General features: G+C 41.6%; 1 protein-coding gene across 1 annotated transcript in view; it reads right to left on the reverse strand.

The window, feature by feature from the left end:
* LOC149209027 (uncharacterized) overlaps positions 1-21,726 on the reverse strand; it is a 103,550-nt gene that overhangs the window by 57,801 nt on the left and 24,023 nt on the right. Inside the window, exon 2 of the mRNA XM_089394192.1 lies at positions 21,147-21,236. Coding sequence (XP_089250318.1) covers positions 21,147-21,236 — 90 coding nt within the window. The remainder of the gene's footprint in view (positions 1-21,146; positions 21,237-21,726) is intronic.

The following is a 21,726-nucleotide window of genomic DNA, read 5'->3' on the forward strand; positions in this document are numbered from 1 at the left end:
TAAGGAAGTCTGTTGGATACCTCCAGGAGTCCACTGTGATGACTACGCCCTCTACCACTCCTTCAGGTTTAACACGCGACCTATCTGCTAGTTCTAGCACTGTAGGTGTTTGTCTCAGCCCGTGCAGTCCTAAAGTGGTGAAGATTTCTTTAGTCATTACATTGATTGTTGCCCCTAAATCAATTAATGTGTTCGGAATGGGCTTCCCATCAATATAAACAGTGATTGTAGGATTCCCTGGGTCATTGTATTTGGCCAAAAGAGGTTGACCAATCATTAGTTCCGACAATTTTCCCATCACATGGATGGTAACAGGATCTTTGGGCTTCCTTCCAGGTTTCTTAACACATAGGTCTCTTACTGTTTTCGCATAGATGGGAACATCCTTAATGGCTTGTAGCAAGGGAATCCTTATGTGTAGATTTTTTAACTCCTTGAGAAAATCAGATTCGGGCTATGGAATCATCCTAGTTTCAGCTAGTCTTTGCAGATATGGAGGATCCTTGGTTACTATAACAGTTGGATTGGTTGTTACAAATGTGTCAGCATTATTTGAATCAGTTGTTACAGGTGTAGCAGTTTCGTCAAAATCCACAAGATCATCCCTAGGTGATTCACATTCCTCTTCAGTAATGACAGGGGAGGTTTTTGAGTTTACTACTTTTCCTGATCGAAGGTGGATCTCATTGCATCCAACAGGGGTAATGTAGTAAGTCTGGAAAGAAGTGGGGGCTTCTATATTCTGAGTTGCCTTATTATTTGGGTTAGGGTTAGACTGTATAGGTAATTGGGGACGTATGGGAGGAGTAGTAGCAGATGATGAGAGAGGCGAAAGTTGCAATTGTTGTTGCGTCGATAACACAGGAGGGACCAGGCTTAAAGAGTTTTCCCTCCAATTCTGGGGCCAAGAATATGCAGAAGTTGCAATTGTTGTTGTGTCGATAACACAGGAGGGACCAGGCCTAAAGAGTTTTCCCTCCAATTCTGGGGCCAAGAATATGACTGAGATGGAGGATACTGAAAAGGTGGAGAAGGAGACCATTGGTTCCATGGTGAAGGAAATTGAGCTAGAGGAGTAGGATACTGCCATGGAAATTGTTGAGCATTATATACATTATTCCATGGATTGAAAGAAAAATCTTGAGACATACCTGGTGGTCGTGGTTGCCAAGGCTTCCTGGACCCAATAAAGTAAGAAGACTGAACCTCCTCACTTGATTCTTTGAGTGTTGCCTTCAGTCTTGGGAGCTCTGGACAATAGCCTGTAGAATGCTCTAGGTCACAAATATTGCACAAGTTGATGTTGTTGACTCTACATTCCTTCAAGGAATGTTTCTCTTTACATTTTGGGCAGAACACAGCCAAGGCTTTATCAGCTTCATCCTGTGCCTTTTTCACTTGTGCTGTCGTCAATTGGGCAGATAAGGTACTGAGAAGATCGGTCTTGAGATTTTCAAATAGGTTTCCAATCTCAGCTCTGGTCACACCTCCATTCGCAGATTTATGTATTTTAACAGAGGCATCCCGTGCCATGCTTCTTCCTCGTGACAATCCTCGCAAACACCTTAAGCAAAGTTTTATTATCTCATCATATGGCTCCTGAGATATATCTCCTTTTCCTAACAGGTTCAACATGTCAAGGCAGTCATCTCTCATTCCTCGGATGAATATTATTTTCAAAATCTCTAGATCCAGATCGCTATGTTTGGACCTTTGTAGGTTATAATGGAACCGTTCTACATAATCTTCCAAGTTCTCTTCTTCCTTTTGTGTCATTCTGAATATCTCCTCTCTTAGATCTCTGGTTCGGCAATAGTCCTGGTATTTTGCCAAAAACGTAGTCTTCATATCTCCCCATGTTTGGATAGTGGCAGAACCTAGTCCCATAAACCATCTTAATGTTGCTCCTTTCAAAGTAGGAGGAAATAGTTTTAGCTTCTGAGTGTCTAAAGTGTAATCATAACTCTTACACAGAACATCAAACTCAAACAAAAAAGTATCAGGATCTTCTACAGTCAATCCCTGGAAAGACGAAAGGGCTGATAGAGGGATATTTTTCATGGGGGCTTCTCCCTTTATATCACTTATTGGAAATTCAAAAGTGGTAATAGTGGCATTTGTCCCATTATTATCGTTATTGTTATCCCCCGACACAGGGATTCGGGATTCGACGGATACGGGGATTCGAGTGTCAGATACAAACACATTGACCCCCCAGAACAGGACACGTTCAGATACGTTATATATTATTTTACTAATATATATATATATATATATATATTTCAAACATAGATCTTCATCTAGATGTAAGTTTTTCAAAGTAACATTATGCATAGAAATACAATTGTGACATAAATGATAAATCATAATACATATTCAATTCATCAATGATCCAAAAGGAGAAAGACAAGATAGTAAGATAAAGATATTGTAGTTTTCTCATTAAATCATCAAAATCAAAATATGTTACATAGGTAGTGCAATGCCAATGGAAAATAGAAATAGCAAATACAAAACAACTACGAGTATACAAGCCTCAAGGTAGTAGGTAGCTCATGACTCATGAGTCATTAATCCTCATAGTCATCATCAAAATCAGCATCACTGTTCTCATCATCATGGTCACCACTGCTCTCCTCTGCTGCATCCTCCTCCCCTGTATCCAAAGTCATCTCTGCATCTACTGGTGTGGAGGATAACCCCTCTACAGTATCACCATCATCAAATGTGACAGACTCTAGCACTGGATTATTGAGATCCAAGTTGGCCAATGCCAACTCAACACTGTTCTCCAAACCCATATCAATAGGAAAGACATCCCACAGCAAACTAAACAATTGAATGTGAAAATAGAATGGGGAAATACGCCTTTATAACGTCGCGCAGGTTCCTGATTTTCAGATTCGCGTCTGAAAATCGGGACACATTCCGGATTCGAATGTGTCCCGATCGGACACGACGTGTCCCGATTTTCGGACACGACGTGTCCCGATTTTCGGACACGAATCGTGTCTGATTCGCCAGATTCAGGACACGTAGGGCCTAGGGGACGAATCTGGTTTCATAGATGTAAATCTGAAAGTAAATTACTAAATCGAATCCATCATTTGACATTATGCAATGTTCCATCTAAATTCATCATTTGGCAATGGGCATTAATATTATGCAAGATACATCTAAATTAAATTCATTATTTAACAATTGTAATTACGCAATGCACATCAAAAAGTAAATTCATCATATGACAATGGCTCCAAGTCACAAAATGTTAAATGATAAATCGCAGCTCCAACCTCCAAATGATAGATCGCGGCTCCAATCTAGTGGCTCCAAGTCACAAAATGAAAATCGCAACTCCAAATGTCTCAGGCCCCCAATAGATGGTAAATTTGAATCGCAGCAAATTGCAAATGGAAAATGTCAAGCAGCGGCAGCAGGAAAATCTCAGGCGACAAGGTAAAATGTCGAGCGGCAGCAGAAGGAAAATGTCGGGTGGCAAGGTAAAATTGTAGGGTTAATGAGAAATGTTTTAATGTTTTAATTTATCGTTTAGTTTTTGTTTTTGTCTTCTTTATTACTTTTTTATATTTAAAATCGTAATTTTTTTTAATTTTTATGTTTTTAATTGATAATAGCGAAAAAATTGGGGGGCGCCTACACAAGAGAGACGTGTTTTGTCACCAAAACAACGTCCCCCGAAGTTTCCCCGAGTTTCCCAAAAAAGGGGATGTGCAGAAATGTTTCCCAGTAGTTTCATCATCCCAAGAGCATGGGGGGAGCGAGGAAGCACATCCCCGTGGAACACTATTTATCTATTAAAGAGAAATTTCATATGGACCCTAATCGTTTTGGCACCAATTTTTATTTTTGAACTAAATGTTAGTGGTCCAAAATAAGAGGAAAATTTTGAATTTTCAAATTCAAACTTCCCTCCCAAACTTGAGTCGGCCAGCCTCAAACAATGTCTTCTCAAACTATATAAAGGGATCTTATTTCATCTCTAAGGTATCAACTAAACGCACATCTCTAGCTCAGTGAGTGTTCGTTCTTGTGGGGCAATGAAGATCACTCGAGAGGCCTTTTTGGGTTCGTTGTTATGTTTGATCAAAGTTTCTGGGCACAAAGAGTTTCGTTGGTTTTCTTTTGCAGGTTCTGAAGGAATGGATCTCAGTATCCTATTTATGCTTACAGCCTTTCTCCTAGGATTCATAACATTTGTTTAATAACCTCATGAATTTGTCATGTCGTCTTGGAGGTTTTTGCTGGGGGCTCTAAATTTGAGTTTATGTCTTTATGTGCATTTCCATCCTCAATATTGCACCACACAGTTCAAACAATGAAGTACTGAACATTGAGGCTGTGTTGGAAGTTTGTAACTGCCATTTGTGTTTTATGAACCTCGCTACACTTGCTCAAAGACTCGTTGAATTTTATCTTGTAGCATGTGTTGCCTCTATGATTCGGAGAAGTTTGTTTTTCTTGTGGAACATGTTATATCTTTGACCTCTTTCTTTTCTTGTGGCTTGACCTTTCCAATGGCATCTATGTGAGCTTGCATCTCTGTATGACACATTGAAGTGGCTTTGCTTTACATTGCAGAAGACTTCGCTATGTTTTTGTGGTGACATTAACTTCATTGCAGTGAATTTACTAAGACCCTACAGTAGCTTCGATATTCTCAATAGTGATCTTTGTAACGTATTTCTTATTGAGACTCTGAGCACGACTTCTGAGTGCTAGCCAGTCCAAAGGTAGTACGCAACAAAGATGACTTTCTGTGAAAATTCTATCACTGCAGCAACTGATTTGCTTTTCCTACTTATTTCACCATAAGTTATTCATGAAATTACTTCAACAAACATTAAAATAAATATTGCTACAGATATCACACCGTAATACAGAAACAAACATATGCACACATTGACACAGTTATTTTGGAATAATGTCCGCGGAAAAACCCAATGTGGGAAAAGCGATGCGGCAAGGGAGGATTTTATTATTCGGCAATTTTCTTGTACAACAGGGTGTTAAACTGGCTTACCCACAGATAGACAAACTTCCAGCACTTTTCTAAACCCAGTGTAGGCCCTACTCACCTCTGCTACAGCCTGAAACCCTCTGCATCAGCCTACTAAGTCTCTGCGCAGCCTCTCTGGGCTTTTGCATCACTCCTGCAGCCCCTACGTGGATGACGCAGGCCCTTCTGGCTCTGCGCAGTCTCTGCTGCCTCTTCCGGGCTTCCTCTGGCTCTGTGTCTGCCTCTTCTACGTTGATCTCCCGTCTCTCTGTTCCGTACTTGCTGCCTCCTAACTGCTCTCCAGACCACTGGTTCAATTTTTCAGCAAACCCCACTCCAGAAATTGAACTGACCGGTCTCCCTCAATGTGTTCTCCAAGTGCCCCTCAAGCCTCCTCTGATACTTTTTCTGTTGACATCTTAATGGTCGAGATTAAGTCCTTAATCAACGGCTAAGATTAGATCTGGCTTGATCCATGTCTTTTGGACCATTCTAACACAGATTCATATTAATACACATTAATATTTTATTTTCCCTAAGTTTAGACTTAAGGACTCCACTAAAAATATTAATTATTTTATATCTCCTGATCTGTTTAGAATTTGCCCAAACCCTTTTTGGGTATTGGAGATCTCATACGTCCCAACCTCTCCACCAAATTTCGTGGCTAGAGCACATCCGATGCTACCCCAAATCAACACTCCCTCTTAGCGAGAACTATGCTCTAGCAATACTCCTCACTGAGTATTACTCTAAACATCCAACATCGGTGCCTGTGCTGATGCTACACCTTCCTGCCCAACATCCTCTGCACTGTTGCCTCCTGTACTGTTGCCCATGACTCTGCTACTGCCACTGCTGCATCTGTACGATAGCTCCCTCTGCATCTGTGTTGTTGTTGGTCCTTTCTCCCAACACTGCATCCGCACTGCAACTTCCTCTGCATCTGTGCTGTTGTTGGTCCTTTCTCCCAACACTGCATCTGCACTGCAACTCCCTCTGCATCTATGTTGTTGTTGGTCCTTTCTCCCAACACTGCATCTGCACTGCAACTCCCTCTTCATTCGTGCTGCTAACACACTACTTCTGAAAGGGGTTCTTTACCATCCCCATCTTTTCCCTAAAGTAGTCAAATTTTGACTTTCCAAGGGCCTTGGTGAGGATATCTGCCACTTGTTCCCCTGTAGGAGTGTAGCTCAACTGTACAGCTCCTCGTTGGACACAATCTCTGACAAAGTGACACTGGATATCAATATGCTTTGACCTATCATGAAATACTGGATTCTCAGAGAGTTTGATGCAACTCTGATTATCACACATGATCCTGGTCACCTCCATATTTCTTCTGAATAGGTTTACCAACAGTTTTCTAAGCCATATGGCCTCACACGAAGTTGTGCTTGCTGCCATATATTCTGCCTCAAACGAGCTCAGAGCCACGAACTTCTGTTTCCTACTGCACCAGGAGGTTATTCCTGATCCAATGTTGAAATAGTACCCAGAGGTACTTTTCCGATCCACTGAACTTCCTGCCCAATCTGCATCAGTAAATCCACTCAACCTGATATCCTTCCCCTTGTTGTACAAGAGCCCATAATCAATTGTTCCCTATAAATACCTGAGAACGTGCTTGGCTGCTACCCAGTGAGCCCTCTTTGGTTCCACCATGAACTGACTGAGGGTGTTGACAGCGTAGCAAATATCTGGCCTAGTATTGACTAGATACATCAGGGACCCTATGAGCTGTCGGTATAGGGAGGGATTGACATCCTTGTCTTCTGATGCATCAATCTTCTTCTAGTTGGTGATCATTGCCATAGCCATAAGTCTACAATCTCCCATCCCAAACCTTTTCAGGAATTATGTAGCATACCTTCCTTGCCCAAGGAAGATTTCTCCTTTCTACTGCCAAACTTCCAACCCTAGGAAATAATGCATTCATCCCAGATCCTTCATATCGAACTCTCTGGCTAGATTCTTCTTGCAGTCTTCAATGAGTCTGGATGATCCTATCAGGAAGAGATCATCCACATATAATACTAAGATAAGTGGCTCGCTCTCTACGACCAGATAGTAGAGATTCGGATCCGCGTCACTCTTGACAAACCCCATCTTCTGCAAGTAGCCATCTATTCGACCATACCACGCTCTTGGTGCCTACTTCAACCCATACAAGGCTTTCTTCAGTCTACATACATGAGACTTCTTCTCATGAGTTTCAAAGCCCTCTGGTTGTTCAATGTATACTTCTTCTTCTATTACCCCGTTCAGAAATGTCGTCTTGATATCCATTTGATGTATCTCCCATCCCATCCGGGCTGCAAGAGATATCATGGTCCTAATAGATGTATACCTGACTACTGGGGTGAAGGTTTCCTCATAGTCAATCCCTTGTTTTTGAGCATACCCCTTAGCCACAAACCTGGCCTTGTATTTTTCAATACTGTTGTCCGCAGCATATTTGATCTTATAGATCCATCTTGAACCTACCACAGATCTGTCTTGAGGCCTTGAAACCACCTCCCAAACATTGTTTACCATTATGGAGTTATACTCCTCCACCATCGCATCTAGCCAGACCTGATGCTGAGCTGCCTTCTTGAAGCTGGCAGGCTCTCCATCCTGAGCTACTAACGCCTCATACTTGTCTGGCTATTTTCGCTCCCTTTTACTGTTCCTTGGCTCTCCAATGAAGTTCTCTGCATCACGCAGAATCTGACGAAGTTCCCTGCTGGTTCTTCCTCTGCCAACAGGTGCTTCTGTTCGCTCCTCTTCCTCATCCTGAGAATCTTCCTGATCTGAGGAAGGATTCTTCACTTCCGTTGGTTGAAGAGGCATGACCAACGGATCCTCTTTCGACTGCTCCTTGGAAGGCATTTCGCAAGATCTTCTGAAAGCTCTATCCTCCATGAACTTTACATCTCGTCGTACTACTACCTTCCCGTTCCCTGGAAGATAGATCCTGTATGCCTTAGCGTTCTCGCTATATCCTGCCAGATGCCCCTTTCTGCAGTCTCATCCAGCTTCTTCCTCTTTTCTTCGAGTATGCGACAATATGCCAAACTCCCAATTATCCTGAAATCACTGACTTCAGGTGTCTTCCCAGTGAAGACTTTCTGGAGTAATCTTGCCCAATGCCCGATGAGGAGTCCTGTTTTGAACGTAGATAGCTGTGTTGCATGCTTCTACCCACAAGAATTTTGGCATATCCTGATCATACAACATGGCCCTAGCTGCTTCTACAATAGTCTTGTTTTTCCTTTCTGCCACCCCATTCTGCTCTGGATTGTAGGGAGTTGTCCACTCTCTTCTGATGCCCTCCTTAGCGCAATAATCAGTGAAGTCCTTATCGACATATTTTCCACCATTATCTGAGCGCAAGACTTTTATTTTCTTACATGTCAGATTCTCCACTAGAGCCTTGAACTCTTTGAATCGACAGAAAACCTCATCCTTAGTTTTCAGAAAATAGATCCCAGTTTTCCTCGAGTGGTCATCAATGAAGGTAAGGAAATATTCAACACCGCTGAAAGTTTTCACGGATATAGGTCCGCAGATATCTAAGTGTATCAATCCTAGTACACTCTTGGCCATGTGGTTGCTCCTAGGAAATGCCGCCTTGGCATACTTTCCTAGAGCGCATCCCCTGCATACATCATCTCGTTCTGTACTCAGATCCGGAACTCCTGTTACAGTGCTCCTGAGAATTCTCAAAGCTCCATGGTGCAAGTGACCCATCCTTCTGCGCCATAGTTCATTCAAGTCTTTGTCCCCATGACTGCTTATTAGTGCCATTGGAAATTCTAGTTGTAATCTGTGCAACCAATTACTTCTGATCCAATCTGCACTTTCTTTTTCCAGCTCGGGTGTTTGACGTATACCTTTTCCTTGATGAAGTAGACGTCATAGCCCTTGCCTTGTAGTTGTGACACGAAAAGTAAAGTCATCCCCAATCCTGGCACATGCAGCACATTTGTGGCACGGAACCGCTCTCCCGATTCTGTCTAAAAAACTATGGTACCCTTTCCTACTGGAATACACTTTGCCTTGTTCCCCATGGTGATCTGAAAGTTCATCTTCTCTTCTCGATATTTTGAGAAACACTCCCTGATTCCTGTCATATGCCACGAGACTCCATTGTCTATATACCATACTTCTGATGATGCAACACTAGTCATGCACGCCACTTCTTCCAACCTGGAAGCCGACATAGAGAAATCGAAATCTCTCTCTCTTGTGCAATCTTCTAAAAATCTGTGTGAGTCCCCTGAGATGGATGCTTCTGCATAGTCGTCTCGACCCATCACTGATTTTCCCTTTGTCTCTGATTACTTCCCCTAATGCCATGTGAAAATCCTATCACTGCAACCACTGATTTACTTTTCCTACTTATTTCATCATAAGTTATTCATGAAATTACTTCAACAAACATTAAAATAAATATTGTTGCAGAGATCACACTATAATACAGAAACAAACATATGTAGACATTGACACAATTATTTTGGACTAATGTCCCCGAAAAAACCCAATGTGAGAAAACCGGTGCAACAAGGGAGGATTTTATTATTCAGCAATTTTCTTTTACAACAGGGTGCCAAACTGCCTTACCCACAGATAGACAAACTTCCAGCACTTTTCTAAACCCAGCGTAGGCCCTACTCACCTCTGCTATAGCCTGAACCCCTCTGCGTCAGCCTACTGAGGCTCTATGCAGCCTCTCTAGGCTTCTGCGTCACTCCTGCAGCCTCTGCGTGGATGACGCAAGCCCTTCTGGCTCTGTGCAGTCTCTGCTGCCTTTGCCTGGCTTCCTCTGGCTCTGCGTCTGCCTCTTCTGTGCTAATCTCCTATCTCTTTGTTTAGTAATTGCTGCCTCCTGACTGCGCTCCAAACCACTGGTCCAATTTCTCAGCAAACCCCGCTCTAGAAATTGAACTAATTGGTCTCCCTTAGTGTGTTCTCCAAGTGCCCCTCAAGCCTCCTCTTATACTTTTTCTGTTGACATATCAACGGCCGAGATTAAGTCCTTAATCAACAGCTAAGATTAGATCTGGCTTGACCCATGTTTTTTGGACCATTCGAACACAGATTCATATTAATACACATTAATATTTTATTTTCCCTGAGTTTAGACTTAGGGACTCCATTAAAAATATTAATTATTTTAATATCTCCTGATCTGTTTAGAATCTGCCCAAACCCTTTCTGGGTATTGGAGATCTCATGTGTCCCAACCTCTCCACCAAATTTCGTGGCTAGAGCACATCCGATGCTACCCCAAATCAACACTTTCAGCCATTGATATAATCTGATGTGGAAGCTTATAACCGAATCGAAGCAATGACATAGTAGAGCATGAGCTTTGAAGGCTCAGAATCCAGATGACAGGGATCTATCACCAGCGCGCATGAAATAAGGCTAGTGTTTTGACAATGCGGATGACAGAAATGGATCGTGGTGTAAAGTTGTCGTTGATCAAGAAGTATGATCATGTGAGACCATGAGTGTTGAGCAGCAAAAACAATGGTGGAGAATAGACAGCGTCATACTTGTAACTGTTGCCAGATGAGACTGTTGTAGCAGAGGATATACCTGTATTCCCTTTATGGTTGACTGTGCCTACAGGATGGTAGAGCATATGACTAAGCAATTTAGGATTTACAGCAGAATGTTTGATAGTTCAAGTATATGGATGCCATAAGCCTTGTATACGCTGACATTGCAGAAGACAGAAGCCAAAGCATGTTGGTCTGAGAATTACTAGCCAGAAGAGCTGAAGAAGATAAACTGAATATGAGAGTATGTTGATGTATGATGATTGAGAAAGTGACCTTATGTTATGACAGTAATCTTGTTGCACAATAGTGACCTTGTTCTAACAGTAAACTTGTCATACAACATGACTTGACAGAGGCACCGCAACAAACTTGTGAAGAGTAAGATTGTATGACGTGTTTATAACAATGATCTTGTTTTACAAGCATATATGACAGCTAACTTGATGGCAGTAACCTCAATGAATACGACAATGCTCCTGATATGTAACAGTGACCTATATGTTGATTTGACAACCTTGACATTGCAGTGACCTTGTTGTATAGCAGTGATGTTGTGACAGTGCATCTATAACAATTATAGAACTCTTGACGACAGTGATAACATGATATGACAGTGACCCTTAACTATGTCTCTGATCTTTGACTATGAAAAAGATCTTAGTATGGTGGAGACACTTTGATGTATGGCAGCATTCTATGACAGTGACCTTAAGGAATATTGATGGCAGTGAACTTTATGTATTGATGTATTGCAGTATCTCTATTTGACAATGTTGATTTTTGTGTAGCGTGGGAGGTACACCAAGCCATAGGGTCCAAGGATTGGAGGGAAAAGAGCCACAAGTAGGCTTGTGGGTTTGGAACCCAAACTTGGGGTTTTGCACCCATCGGGATTTGGGCCAAAACCATGAGCACATTTCGACATGTGATGGATGAGGATGATAGCTCTCGGCGAGACGATTCTAACGCAACAAGAATCATCCGATTCCGAGTTGTAGAAATGGAGATATGAATTTTTGAAGTTATGATTGGGTTTTGCACATGAAGTGTCAAGGTCAGCCTAAGGTTATTTAGGCTTTTGGCAGTTGTTCAAGCCCTATTGTGACATTGGAAGAAGCCCTCCTTTATGTGTATATATAGGAGGTGTTGTGGAGCTCTTTTGATCATCCTTTGAGTGCAACGCATGACTTGAAGAACTGAAAAGGAGCTCGATTGAGGAGGTTTAGATCTTCGTTTGACCACAGGTAGGAGCAGCCAAGCGAAGGAGGAGAAGGCCTTGTTTTGAGCCTCTTCATGACTGTTTTGGATGCGTGTTTACCTTGCAGGAGGTCTGGGTGAGATAAGGTTGTATTGGGGTTGTTTTGGAAGACTTTTGTATGGGCAGATCTCATGAAACAAGTCCGCAGACCTGTATAACAGTCTTGGGGAAGGCCAAAGCCTAGTCTCTGCTTGATGTAAGGGATGTAAGGCAGTACAGTGGGTTGGAAGAAGTCTTATCAACCAGCGGATAGAAGGAGAGCCTCATACAAAGGCAGTCGCAACTCCAAGGGTAACTTCTGGGCTGTTTGAGGGTGGAGATCCCTGTCTAGGGTAAGCCGCAAGCCCTAGAGCTATCGCAGGCCTGTTCTGGGCAAGACAGAGGGTTGTAAGGCTTGTTCTTAGGTGCTGGAATAATGGGACAGGCAGCGTAGGCAGCAGGCTTGAAGAAGAGGGGAATCCGCAGCAAGAGAAGGACTGTTGCATGGTTTTTATGAGGGTTGTTAGGACTGTGTATTGTGCCCTAACCAGACCCAGGATTGCAGCAGTCAAGAGGACCTCAAACAGTGAGCTAGAGTTGTGTGTTGGATCCTAGTTTAGGATCAGTTTTGGATCAGTCTACATTGCAGTTTGTTGGGAGCCATTTGTTGGAGTTGCCTTGGGCATGAAGGAACTCAAACTAGGAGCAGATCCCGCTATGGAGTGATGTAGGTGTCCTAGTGTGGACAGAGTTGTTGCAGCCTGTGGAAGCCAAGGAGGTAGGGCTGACATGGCATGTTAGAAGCCCTAACCAATGGGCAGTTTCACAGTGAAGTTTGGAGCCTAGATTTGTGCCAGAGCAAAGGGCAGAGTTGGAGAAGTTTGTGGGAAGCCGTGTGTAAGGGTCTCCTAGGTGTGAGGATGCCCTAACTAGGTGCAGATGCTACAGCGTGGACTTGGTCACTCATGGATTATTGGAAGATAGCATGAGAGTGGACCAAGTGTGAACGTGGATTGCGCACTTATGGTCTACTAGAGGACGCGTGATAGTGTCCAAGTTGGAGTGCAATACTTTGATGGACAAAAGTGATTGCTAGAGTGGAAGTGGTTGAGCTCAAGGGTCTGATCAACTAGGCGCAGTTTGTGAAGCCCGAGACTTGTGTGTAAAGGACTCTACAGCAGATGATGGGCAGTCCTCCTAGCCCGTGTTCATTGTGGGACATGGACATGTTGCAGTGATAGGTGGCAGCCCTCCATGCCCTATGTTGATCTTCATCGAAGCAGCGCAGGAAGACCATAGTGAGTTGAAGTCCCTGAATAGTTAAGGAGCAGCAGTGGGCAGATTGAGAGTTGTTCACAAGTGGCGCTGTGAACAACTCGACAGGAGTCTTGATGTGTTGTGGCCTCGATGGACTAAGGCACAACTAGAGAGCAGATTGACAGCCGAGATTTAGTGACCAAATGGAAATGGAACATTGATAGAGGCAAGAGATACAAATCGGGAGCGAAAAGACTGGACAGGTATAGGGTACGACCGAGGAGAGTTGAGAGAGTCGACTACATCAACCAGATGGTCAGAGTATCTTGTTGAGGACAAATTGGTTGTCAATGGACTAACACCAAGTCCCAGTTTTGTATCTTGTACTAGTGGATGTATGAGGGCCATTATCCCTGGTATGAGAGCCCTAGACTATTGTATTATATGTTGTTTAATATAACGAAGTTGGGTTGAAAATTGTAAAAAATTGTCTATATTCTGTGCATGTGTGATTTACTGTTGTTTATATTCTATTGTGCAAAGTAGTTCTGTTGAGATTCTTGGTTTGGTAGCGTCAAAGATTTTAAGATTCTATCCTAGACCCAAGATCGTGGAAATTCAACAAATAGTGTGATGCATGGCAGTGATATTATGACAATGACAACGTGGCCATTTGAGTAGAGTGTTGAAGCTGAATCACTGAGTCAATGTACAACAAAGTGTTGAGTTGAAGACCAATAGTTGTGGCAGCAGGTAGAGCTGTACAAACTACAAAGTGAGAGCAGTAAGAGTGGAAGCAGTAAAGTGCAGGAGGAGTGGCAAAGGAGTGATAGCAATGGCAACAGAGGCAGCAGAAGTGGGCAATGGTAGTGCAGTAGTAGGAGTGGCAGTGGAGTGCTGCAGTAGAGGCTACAACTTGATGAGGAGTAGATTGTAGTTGGGCCATTATCCCTAGTAGGAGCCCAAACTTATTCAGGGAGCATTTGCTTCCTTCCTGTCTTGCTAGTAAAACCCCTTGGGGAGTCTTGTACTTCCTTCTAGTTCAACTGGTAAATTTGTATGTAAATCAGACATAACCAAAGCTTGTTGAGAAACATATCCTCTGTATTGATGTGATCATGTTTCTTGTTTCTTTTATTACTGTAGGAATTTACAGGGTAAGTTCCTCAGAAAGAATACCAAGAGGACACCGCTCACAACCAGATCTCAAATCAATACACCAGTATTTTTGACGTGGTTAAAACCCTCAGAGTGCAAGAAGGGAAACAGTCCACGGCCTGTCCCAACGTGGGTACAGACAATTTATTAATCAAAGAATGAAAATTTACATAAGCTTCTCTCATGCACGGATTACCCGAACAATGACCCTCCATGCGCTTTAAATAGAACTCATGGACCAATCGGGTGTCAAGCCACGGATCAAGTGTCGGTAATACCGAGGTGAGAGTGAACCGTCGGATCACTACATATCGTGACCGTCGGATTGTAAGTTACAAAATGTACAACGGTAAAGAAACACACTTTACCTAACTCTAACCTAACTCTATACTAGACCAAGTTGAACTTAACTATATCCTATGTGTCGGAATATCCTAACATCCCCCCTTAAGAACAACTTGGGATAGGATTGAAGGATTTACAAATATGACACAATAGGAGAAGGAAGGAGGCACTAGAGCCTATCCCCCCTTAGTGACAACTTCCTGAACTCCAAGCATATATCGAAGTTTAGTGAACTTCGCCTCTGTGAGAGCCTTTGTGAAGATGTCTGCAACCTGATCATCTGTTGGACAATATTGCACTTCAAGAACATGGTCATGAATGAGCTTTCTGATGAAGTGCATGTGTAGTTCAATGTGTTTGCTGCGCTGATGCTGGACTGGATCTTTGCATAGCTGAATGGCACTTTGATTATCACACCAAAGTGTGGTTGGATGCTGCTGCTCAAAGCCAAACTCTGATAGGATCTGACGAAGCCACAAGGCTTCCTTACTAGCTTCCACGGCACCACGATACTCTGCTTCTGCTGATGAAAGAGAAATGGCAGCCTGTTTCTTACAAGCCCATGTAATAGGTCCTGAACCAAGAGTGAAGACATAACCGGCAGTAGACTTCCGATCATCAAGGTCACCAGCCCAATCAGAATCAGTGAAACCAACTAACAGAGGAGCTGCTTTGGCACTGTAATGAATCCCAAACTGTACTGTACCTCGAACATAACGAAGTATTCTTTTAGCTGCTTTCCAATGACTTTCACGGGGGTTTTGCATAAAACGAGCAACAAGGCCAACAGCAAAGGAAAGATCAGGACGAGTATGGGTTAAATACAAGAGTTTTCCGACAAGTTGACGGTATAAGGTAGCATCAACTTCAGGAGAAGTACAAGAGACTGAAAGTTTGACTCCAGACTGAAAGGGAGAAGTGGCTGGCTTACAGTCTTCCATGTGAAAATGACGAAGAATATCACAAGCATACTTGGACTGGGAAAGGAAAATACCCTCTTGGGATTGCAAGACTTGAAGACCGAGAAAATAGTGTAAGTGTCCTAAGTCTGTCATTTCAAATTTCTTTTTAAGGCTGGACTTCACATGGTTTATAAGGTTGGGATCACTACCAGTAAGAATAAGATCATCAACATAAAGAACAAGGATGATGAGAGAGTTGCCCACTTTCTTGGTGTAGACAGTATTGTCAGAATGACACCTAGAAAAGCCAGATTCTAAAAGAAAGCTATCCATTTTGGCATACCAAGCTCGAGGAGCTTGCTTGAGGCCATAAAGGGATTTCTTAAGTCGACAAACGAGGCTGGAGTCTGTTTGTATGAAGCCAATGGGTTGTTCCATATAGATTTCTTCCTGCAAGTCACCATGCAAGAAGGCAGATTTAACATCCATTTGATGGACTTCCCATTTTAAAGAGGCAGCAAGGGAAAGAACAAGGCGGATAGAGTTCATTTTGGCAACTGGAGAGAAGGTTTCAGTGTAGTCAATGCCTTCAACCTGTGAAAAGCCCTTAGCAACTAGACGAGCTTTATGTTTATCAACTTTCCCATCTGGTCCATACTTGGTTCTGTAAACCCATTTGCATCTAACAAGTTTGCGTCCCTTTGGTAGAGGAACAAGATCCCATGTATCATTTGTCATCAATGAATGATATTCTTCATTCATAGCTGTTTCCCAATGTGGATGGCCTGAAGCTTCTGCAAAAGTGTCAGGATCATGATTTACTGGAGCTTGAGCCAGTAAAGAAGAGGCTCTTTCAAACTGAGAACGTGTACGTCGCTGATCTGTAGGATCACCGGCAAGATCACCTGCTGCATCCCGAGTAGCACGGACCCATCTTGGAAGTTGAGGATCCTGAGAAGGTGGGGAAGGATTATCATCCTCGCTTTCATCATCAGAAGAAGAAATGTTTTCAAAGATAGAAGAGATAGGAAGAGGTGGCACATCCGCCGGACTAGGCTCGCAGGCCGATTTATTTTCATCAAATTTTACATCTCTTCTAATGATAACATTTTTGGACTTAAATGGAATAAGTCTATAGCCTTTTACATCTTCAGAATATCCAACAAAAGTACATTTCTCACTCTTAGGTTCTAAGGCTTTATGCTTTTCATCTGGAATATGGGCCCATGCTTCACTTCCAAACACACGAAAGTGACTTACATCTGGTTTAATGGAACTCCAGGCTTCTTCTGGAGTGATATTCTCTAGAACCTTAGTAGGAGTGCGATTGATTATATAATTTGCACAATTAATTGCTTCGGCCCAAAAACTAAGACTGAGTCCTTTAGATTGCAGCATACAATTAGCCATTTCCTTTAAGGTGCGATTTTTCCTTTCAGCTACACCATTTTGTTGTGGAGTGTATGGAACAGTATGTTGCATTTGAATTCCATTTTCGGTGCAAAAGTTGATGAATGCATTTTTAACATATTCTCCACCATTATCAGTTCTTAGCTTAAGAATTTGATGTCCAGATTGTTTTTCAACGAATGCTTTGAAGGCCAAAAAGGTGGTAAATACTTCGCTCTTGAGTTTTAAGAAGTATACCCAAGTGCGTCTGGAGAAATCATCAATGAAAGTTAAGAAGTACTTGCAGCCAGAGAATGAAGCAACAGGAAGAGGACCACATAAATCACTGTGCACAAGCTGTAAAGGGGCTGAGGCGTGCCAAGAGGCACGTTTGTCAAAACTGTCCCGATGATGTTTTCCGAGTACACATCCGGAACAAACACCATCTTTGCAAGATACCATAGGAAGACCTGTCACCATGTTTTCTTTACATAGATGCTGAAGGGAGCGATAGTTTAAGTGACCATACCGCTCATGCCAAAGTTTGCTCACTTCATCATTATGAGCAACAAATACTGAGGGAAGATGGGATGACCCAAAGTTGTGAAACTTATACAACCTTTTGGAATCATCAGCAAGACCAGTAGCTAGAATCTGTTTAGGATCTTTTAGATCCTTGATTACAACATCATGAGGTGAAAATTCAACAATTTTACCTTCACCTGAATGAGTTATCTGATAGACAGATAGAAGGTTGCAGGATAAGTTTGGAACACATAATACATCATTGAACTGACCATTGTCTAGATGAACAGTTCCAGTCCCTACAACATTAAGAGATCTATCATCACCAACATATATATTTTTGGTGTTACAATCATTTAAAGAAGAAAACATGGCTTGGTTTTTGGCCATGTGACAAGAGGCTCCAGAATCAATGAGCCACTCATGAGAATGAGAAGAAGAAGAAGATACATTTAATGCATAACCAGACTGAGATGATTGACGATGACATGCAGAAAATGTCGTTCCGGAAGTTGAAGTTGAAGTAGGCTCCAGATGGATGTTATGTTTCTTCATTGCGGCTTCCAAGGCTTCCATCTTCTTAAAGCATTTAGATTCTAAGTGGCCATCTCGATTACAAAAGTTACAATGTCTGTCAGTCTTCTTCCATTTGTTTTTATTGGTCTTGTCATATTGCTGAAATGATCTTTCATCTTGAGGCTGAGTTGGTTTAGGACCATTCCTTTGAGGATAAGACTTCTTAGGATTCTTTGAATTTGGTTGCTGCTGGGCGGCTAACGCTTTCGAGGAAGAGTTTCCAAGATTAAGAAGACCAAGGTGTAAGAGTTTTTCTTGTTCTCTTATTAAGGAATCACAAAAGGAGTCAAAGGAAGGGGGCTTGTAGTCTTTGCCTTGACAAATGAAAGCTTCCCTGGTAGAATGGAAAGTGGAAACAAATACAGAGTAGGCTGGTCCCAACTTAGTAAGGATGGAATAAATAAGGTTACCATCTTCTTTCTTAACTTTAACACCTTCCAAGAGATATCTAAGGGTCTTGAATTTGGACAAGAAATCTTCAATGCAAGAAAAATTATTAGGATCCAAAGTAAGCAACTCATTCTCAAGTTGATGGGCTCTAATTTCATTTTTAATCCCAAAAACTTTAGCAAGTTTTTCTAATGCTTCATGAGGAGTTTCAATTTCTGCAATGTGGAATCTAAGATCAGGAGAAACAGACATTCCTATCAAACCACGTGCTTGATCTTGTCGATTTTCCCATTTTTCGGCTTTGTCTTCATCTTTGGGTTTCTTCTCTTGGTCTGTGGCTATTCTGAAGAGACCTTTACTTCTAAGTAAATCTCCCATGTAGGCTACCCATTGGAAGTAGTTAGTGCTGTCAAGAATGACTTGGCATGGACTTTCCATTTTTTGAAAAACAACTGAAGCTGAAGATGTTGAAAGTAAGTGGTCCAATGGATAGATCTCGAAAAAATAGGCGGTTTTAAAAAAAACGGCTCTGAAAAAGGCTTCCGGATGAAGAAGTTATGGCTTTTTGAAAAAAAATTGTTGACGTTGCCGGCAAAGTGCGCGAATGTGCGGGAATGAAAAAATCCGCCCCCACAAAATGGAGACTTGAACCCAAGACCTCTACTCTCTTAAAAGGTCTTTGAACCAATTGATCTATACAAAATATTTGAGAGAGAGAGAGAGAGAGAGAGAGAGAGAGAGGGGGGGGGGGGGGGGGGCCTCGATTTGCGTGCTTGCCTTGGGAAGACTCTTTTCCCCTACAAAACACAAAACACAAAACCCAACACGAATATCCAAAGAAAAACGAACCTTACGGCTCGAAGTTAGCTTTAGCCAAAAAACTAGAAATTTTAAAAAAAATCTCAAAGTTAGCTTTTAGCCGAAAAACTAAATATTTTTCTCAATGTTTCTGATTTTCCGAGATCACACTAAGGTGCAGGGAAAAGAGCATACGCATGAGAAAAATCCTTTCTTTCTGTTTCTGATTTGCCCAGATCGCACAGAGTCGCAGGGCAAAGAGCATACGCAGAAATGAAAGGTATAGATCCGGAAAAAAAAAGGCTAAATAAACCGAAACCGAAATAAGCAGAGAGAAAATGACAGTAAACTGCAAAAAAAAACACTGTATACCTCCCGATCTGAAAAATGACGCAGCTAGGGCTACCGGAAACCTTTTCGCGTGAAACGAAAGGGGTTCCTCACTGAAATAGATGCTCTGAACGCAACAGAGCAGTCCTCTCGGCCCGAAAGCAGTCAGAAACAACAGATCTAGGAAACGACAGCCGCATGCAGTTCTACCGGCTTCAGATTTGGATCACCAACGGACGCGGCCCTCAAATAGCTCCGATACCATGTAGGAATTTACAGGGTAAGTTCCTCAGAAAGAATACCAAGAGGACACCGCTCACAACCAGATCTCAAATCAATACACCAGTATTTTTGACGTGGTTAAAACCCTCAGAGTGCAAGGAGGGAAACAGTCCACGGCCTGTCCCAACGTGGGTACAGACAATTTATTAATCAAAGAATGAAAATTTACATAAGCTTCTCTCATGCACGGATTACCCGAACAATGACCCTCCATGCGCTTTAAATAGAACTCATGGACCAATCGGGTGTCAAGCCACGGATCAAGTGTCGGTAATACCGAGGTGAGAGTGAACCGTCGGATCACTACATATCGTGACCGTCGGATTGTAAGTTACAAAATGTACAACGGTAAAGAAACACACTTTACCTAACTCTAACCTAACTCTATACTAGACCAAGTTGAACTTAACTATATCCTATGTGTCGGAATATCCTAACAATTACTTTGAATGTTTAAAAGGATAAACTAACCAATTGTGAAAAATAAGGGAAACATTAATCCACCCCCCTCTTAATATTTCCAGCAAACATAACTATTTGATCATGTTACTGTTGACAATTGCTAGATAACCTATTTCATTCCATATGTTAATAGTCTACTTTCTATTATATGACTTAATTTGTATGCTTGTTTATAATTGATAGAATCTAGATTCTAGATGGTTGATGCTCGAATAATTAATCATTAATGTACTATGGAAGTCATTTCTATCTCGATTTATATATAAATATGCATGCTTTCATGTTATTTGCAACTAATTTGGCATTCTAGATGTATTTTTTTAATACAAACACAATATATATATATAGACGCTTCACTTCCTAGGATTTTTGGAAAATGATGCTTCCAACACTTCACTTCTCAAAAATGCACCTGCTTCGTCCCCGCTTTGTGCAACATGGGTTTGAACTATACTAACAGTATAGTCATGATTTTGCTGAAAGCTATTACATTTTTATATTTTTCATTGGCTCTACATGAATACCACTATGAGGTGAGCCTGTAAGTTTGAATTTAATCTCTTTTATGACAGTATGGACCTCTAGCTTCAAATTTTCTTTAACTTTTCGACATTTTGATGAGATTATTTCAGATTTTACGGTCCATTTCTTTTAGTATATACTTTCCAGATCTCTTTATAATGCTGTATTTGTGTTGCACTTTGAGGTTCACTTACATTACATTTTAATATCCTAGGAGACAAACAGTGGGTACCCATCATATTAATATCCCTTATGAAAGTGCAGGATAGAATTCCTCAAAGACAAGATATTTTCTACTCCGATAAAAAAAGAAATCAGATGTTGCATGTGCTACCTTTACATTCATTGCTATATTTCTGATCACTTTAGCACATTCAAGAAAAAGTCGGAATTCTTACCCCTAAAGTAACAATCGTGACAATGTTTGCCACAATCACCATGGCAGCTAGACCAAGCATCCAGTCTGAGACATTTGCACTGGGATTAACCTGCAACAAACAACCTCATGAATAAACAGGGTATGTTAAGATTAGTGGATGACAAATTCTATTGGATTATAAATTGGACCACTTCACAGTTTTAGTGTAGTTTTAAGTATATTTTATCCTGAAAATTTGACAAATATTAAACTTTCAACAAGTCCCAATAAAGATTGTAAAGAAAATATGTCATGACATCTTAACGTTTACAATGACTGAAAATGATCATTTTCAGCGAAGAAGAAACTAAATAAGGTTTTTTTCTGCTTAAAATTCAAATGGTAACACACTGTACTGACATTTCACAATATTCAGCTTGGAAAAGTAAGGGTTGTAAGGCTTTTCCTGGTTAAAATTCAAATGGTAATACAATGTATTGACATTTCACAATTTTCAGCGTGGAAAAGCAAGGGTGTGTTATTACAAATGTGCATTGATTATTGTTGCACTCATTTTGTCACAAGCCCAAGAAAGCAATGTACAAAATTTTTCAAAGCTC

Source organism: Pinus tabuliformis, chromosome 1_2 (genome assembly GCF_031772625.1).
Source record: "Pinus tabuliformis cultivar Carrire ecotype Pingquan chromosome 1_2, CPIR1, whole genome shotgun sequence".
In the NCBI taxonomy this organism is placed as follows: Eukaryota; Viridiplantae; Streptophyta; class Pinopsida; order Pinales; family Pinaceae; genus Pinus; species Pinus tabuliformis.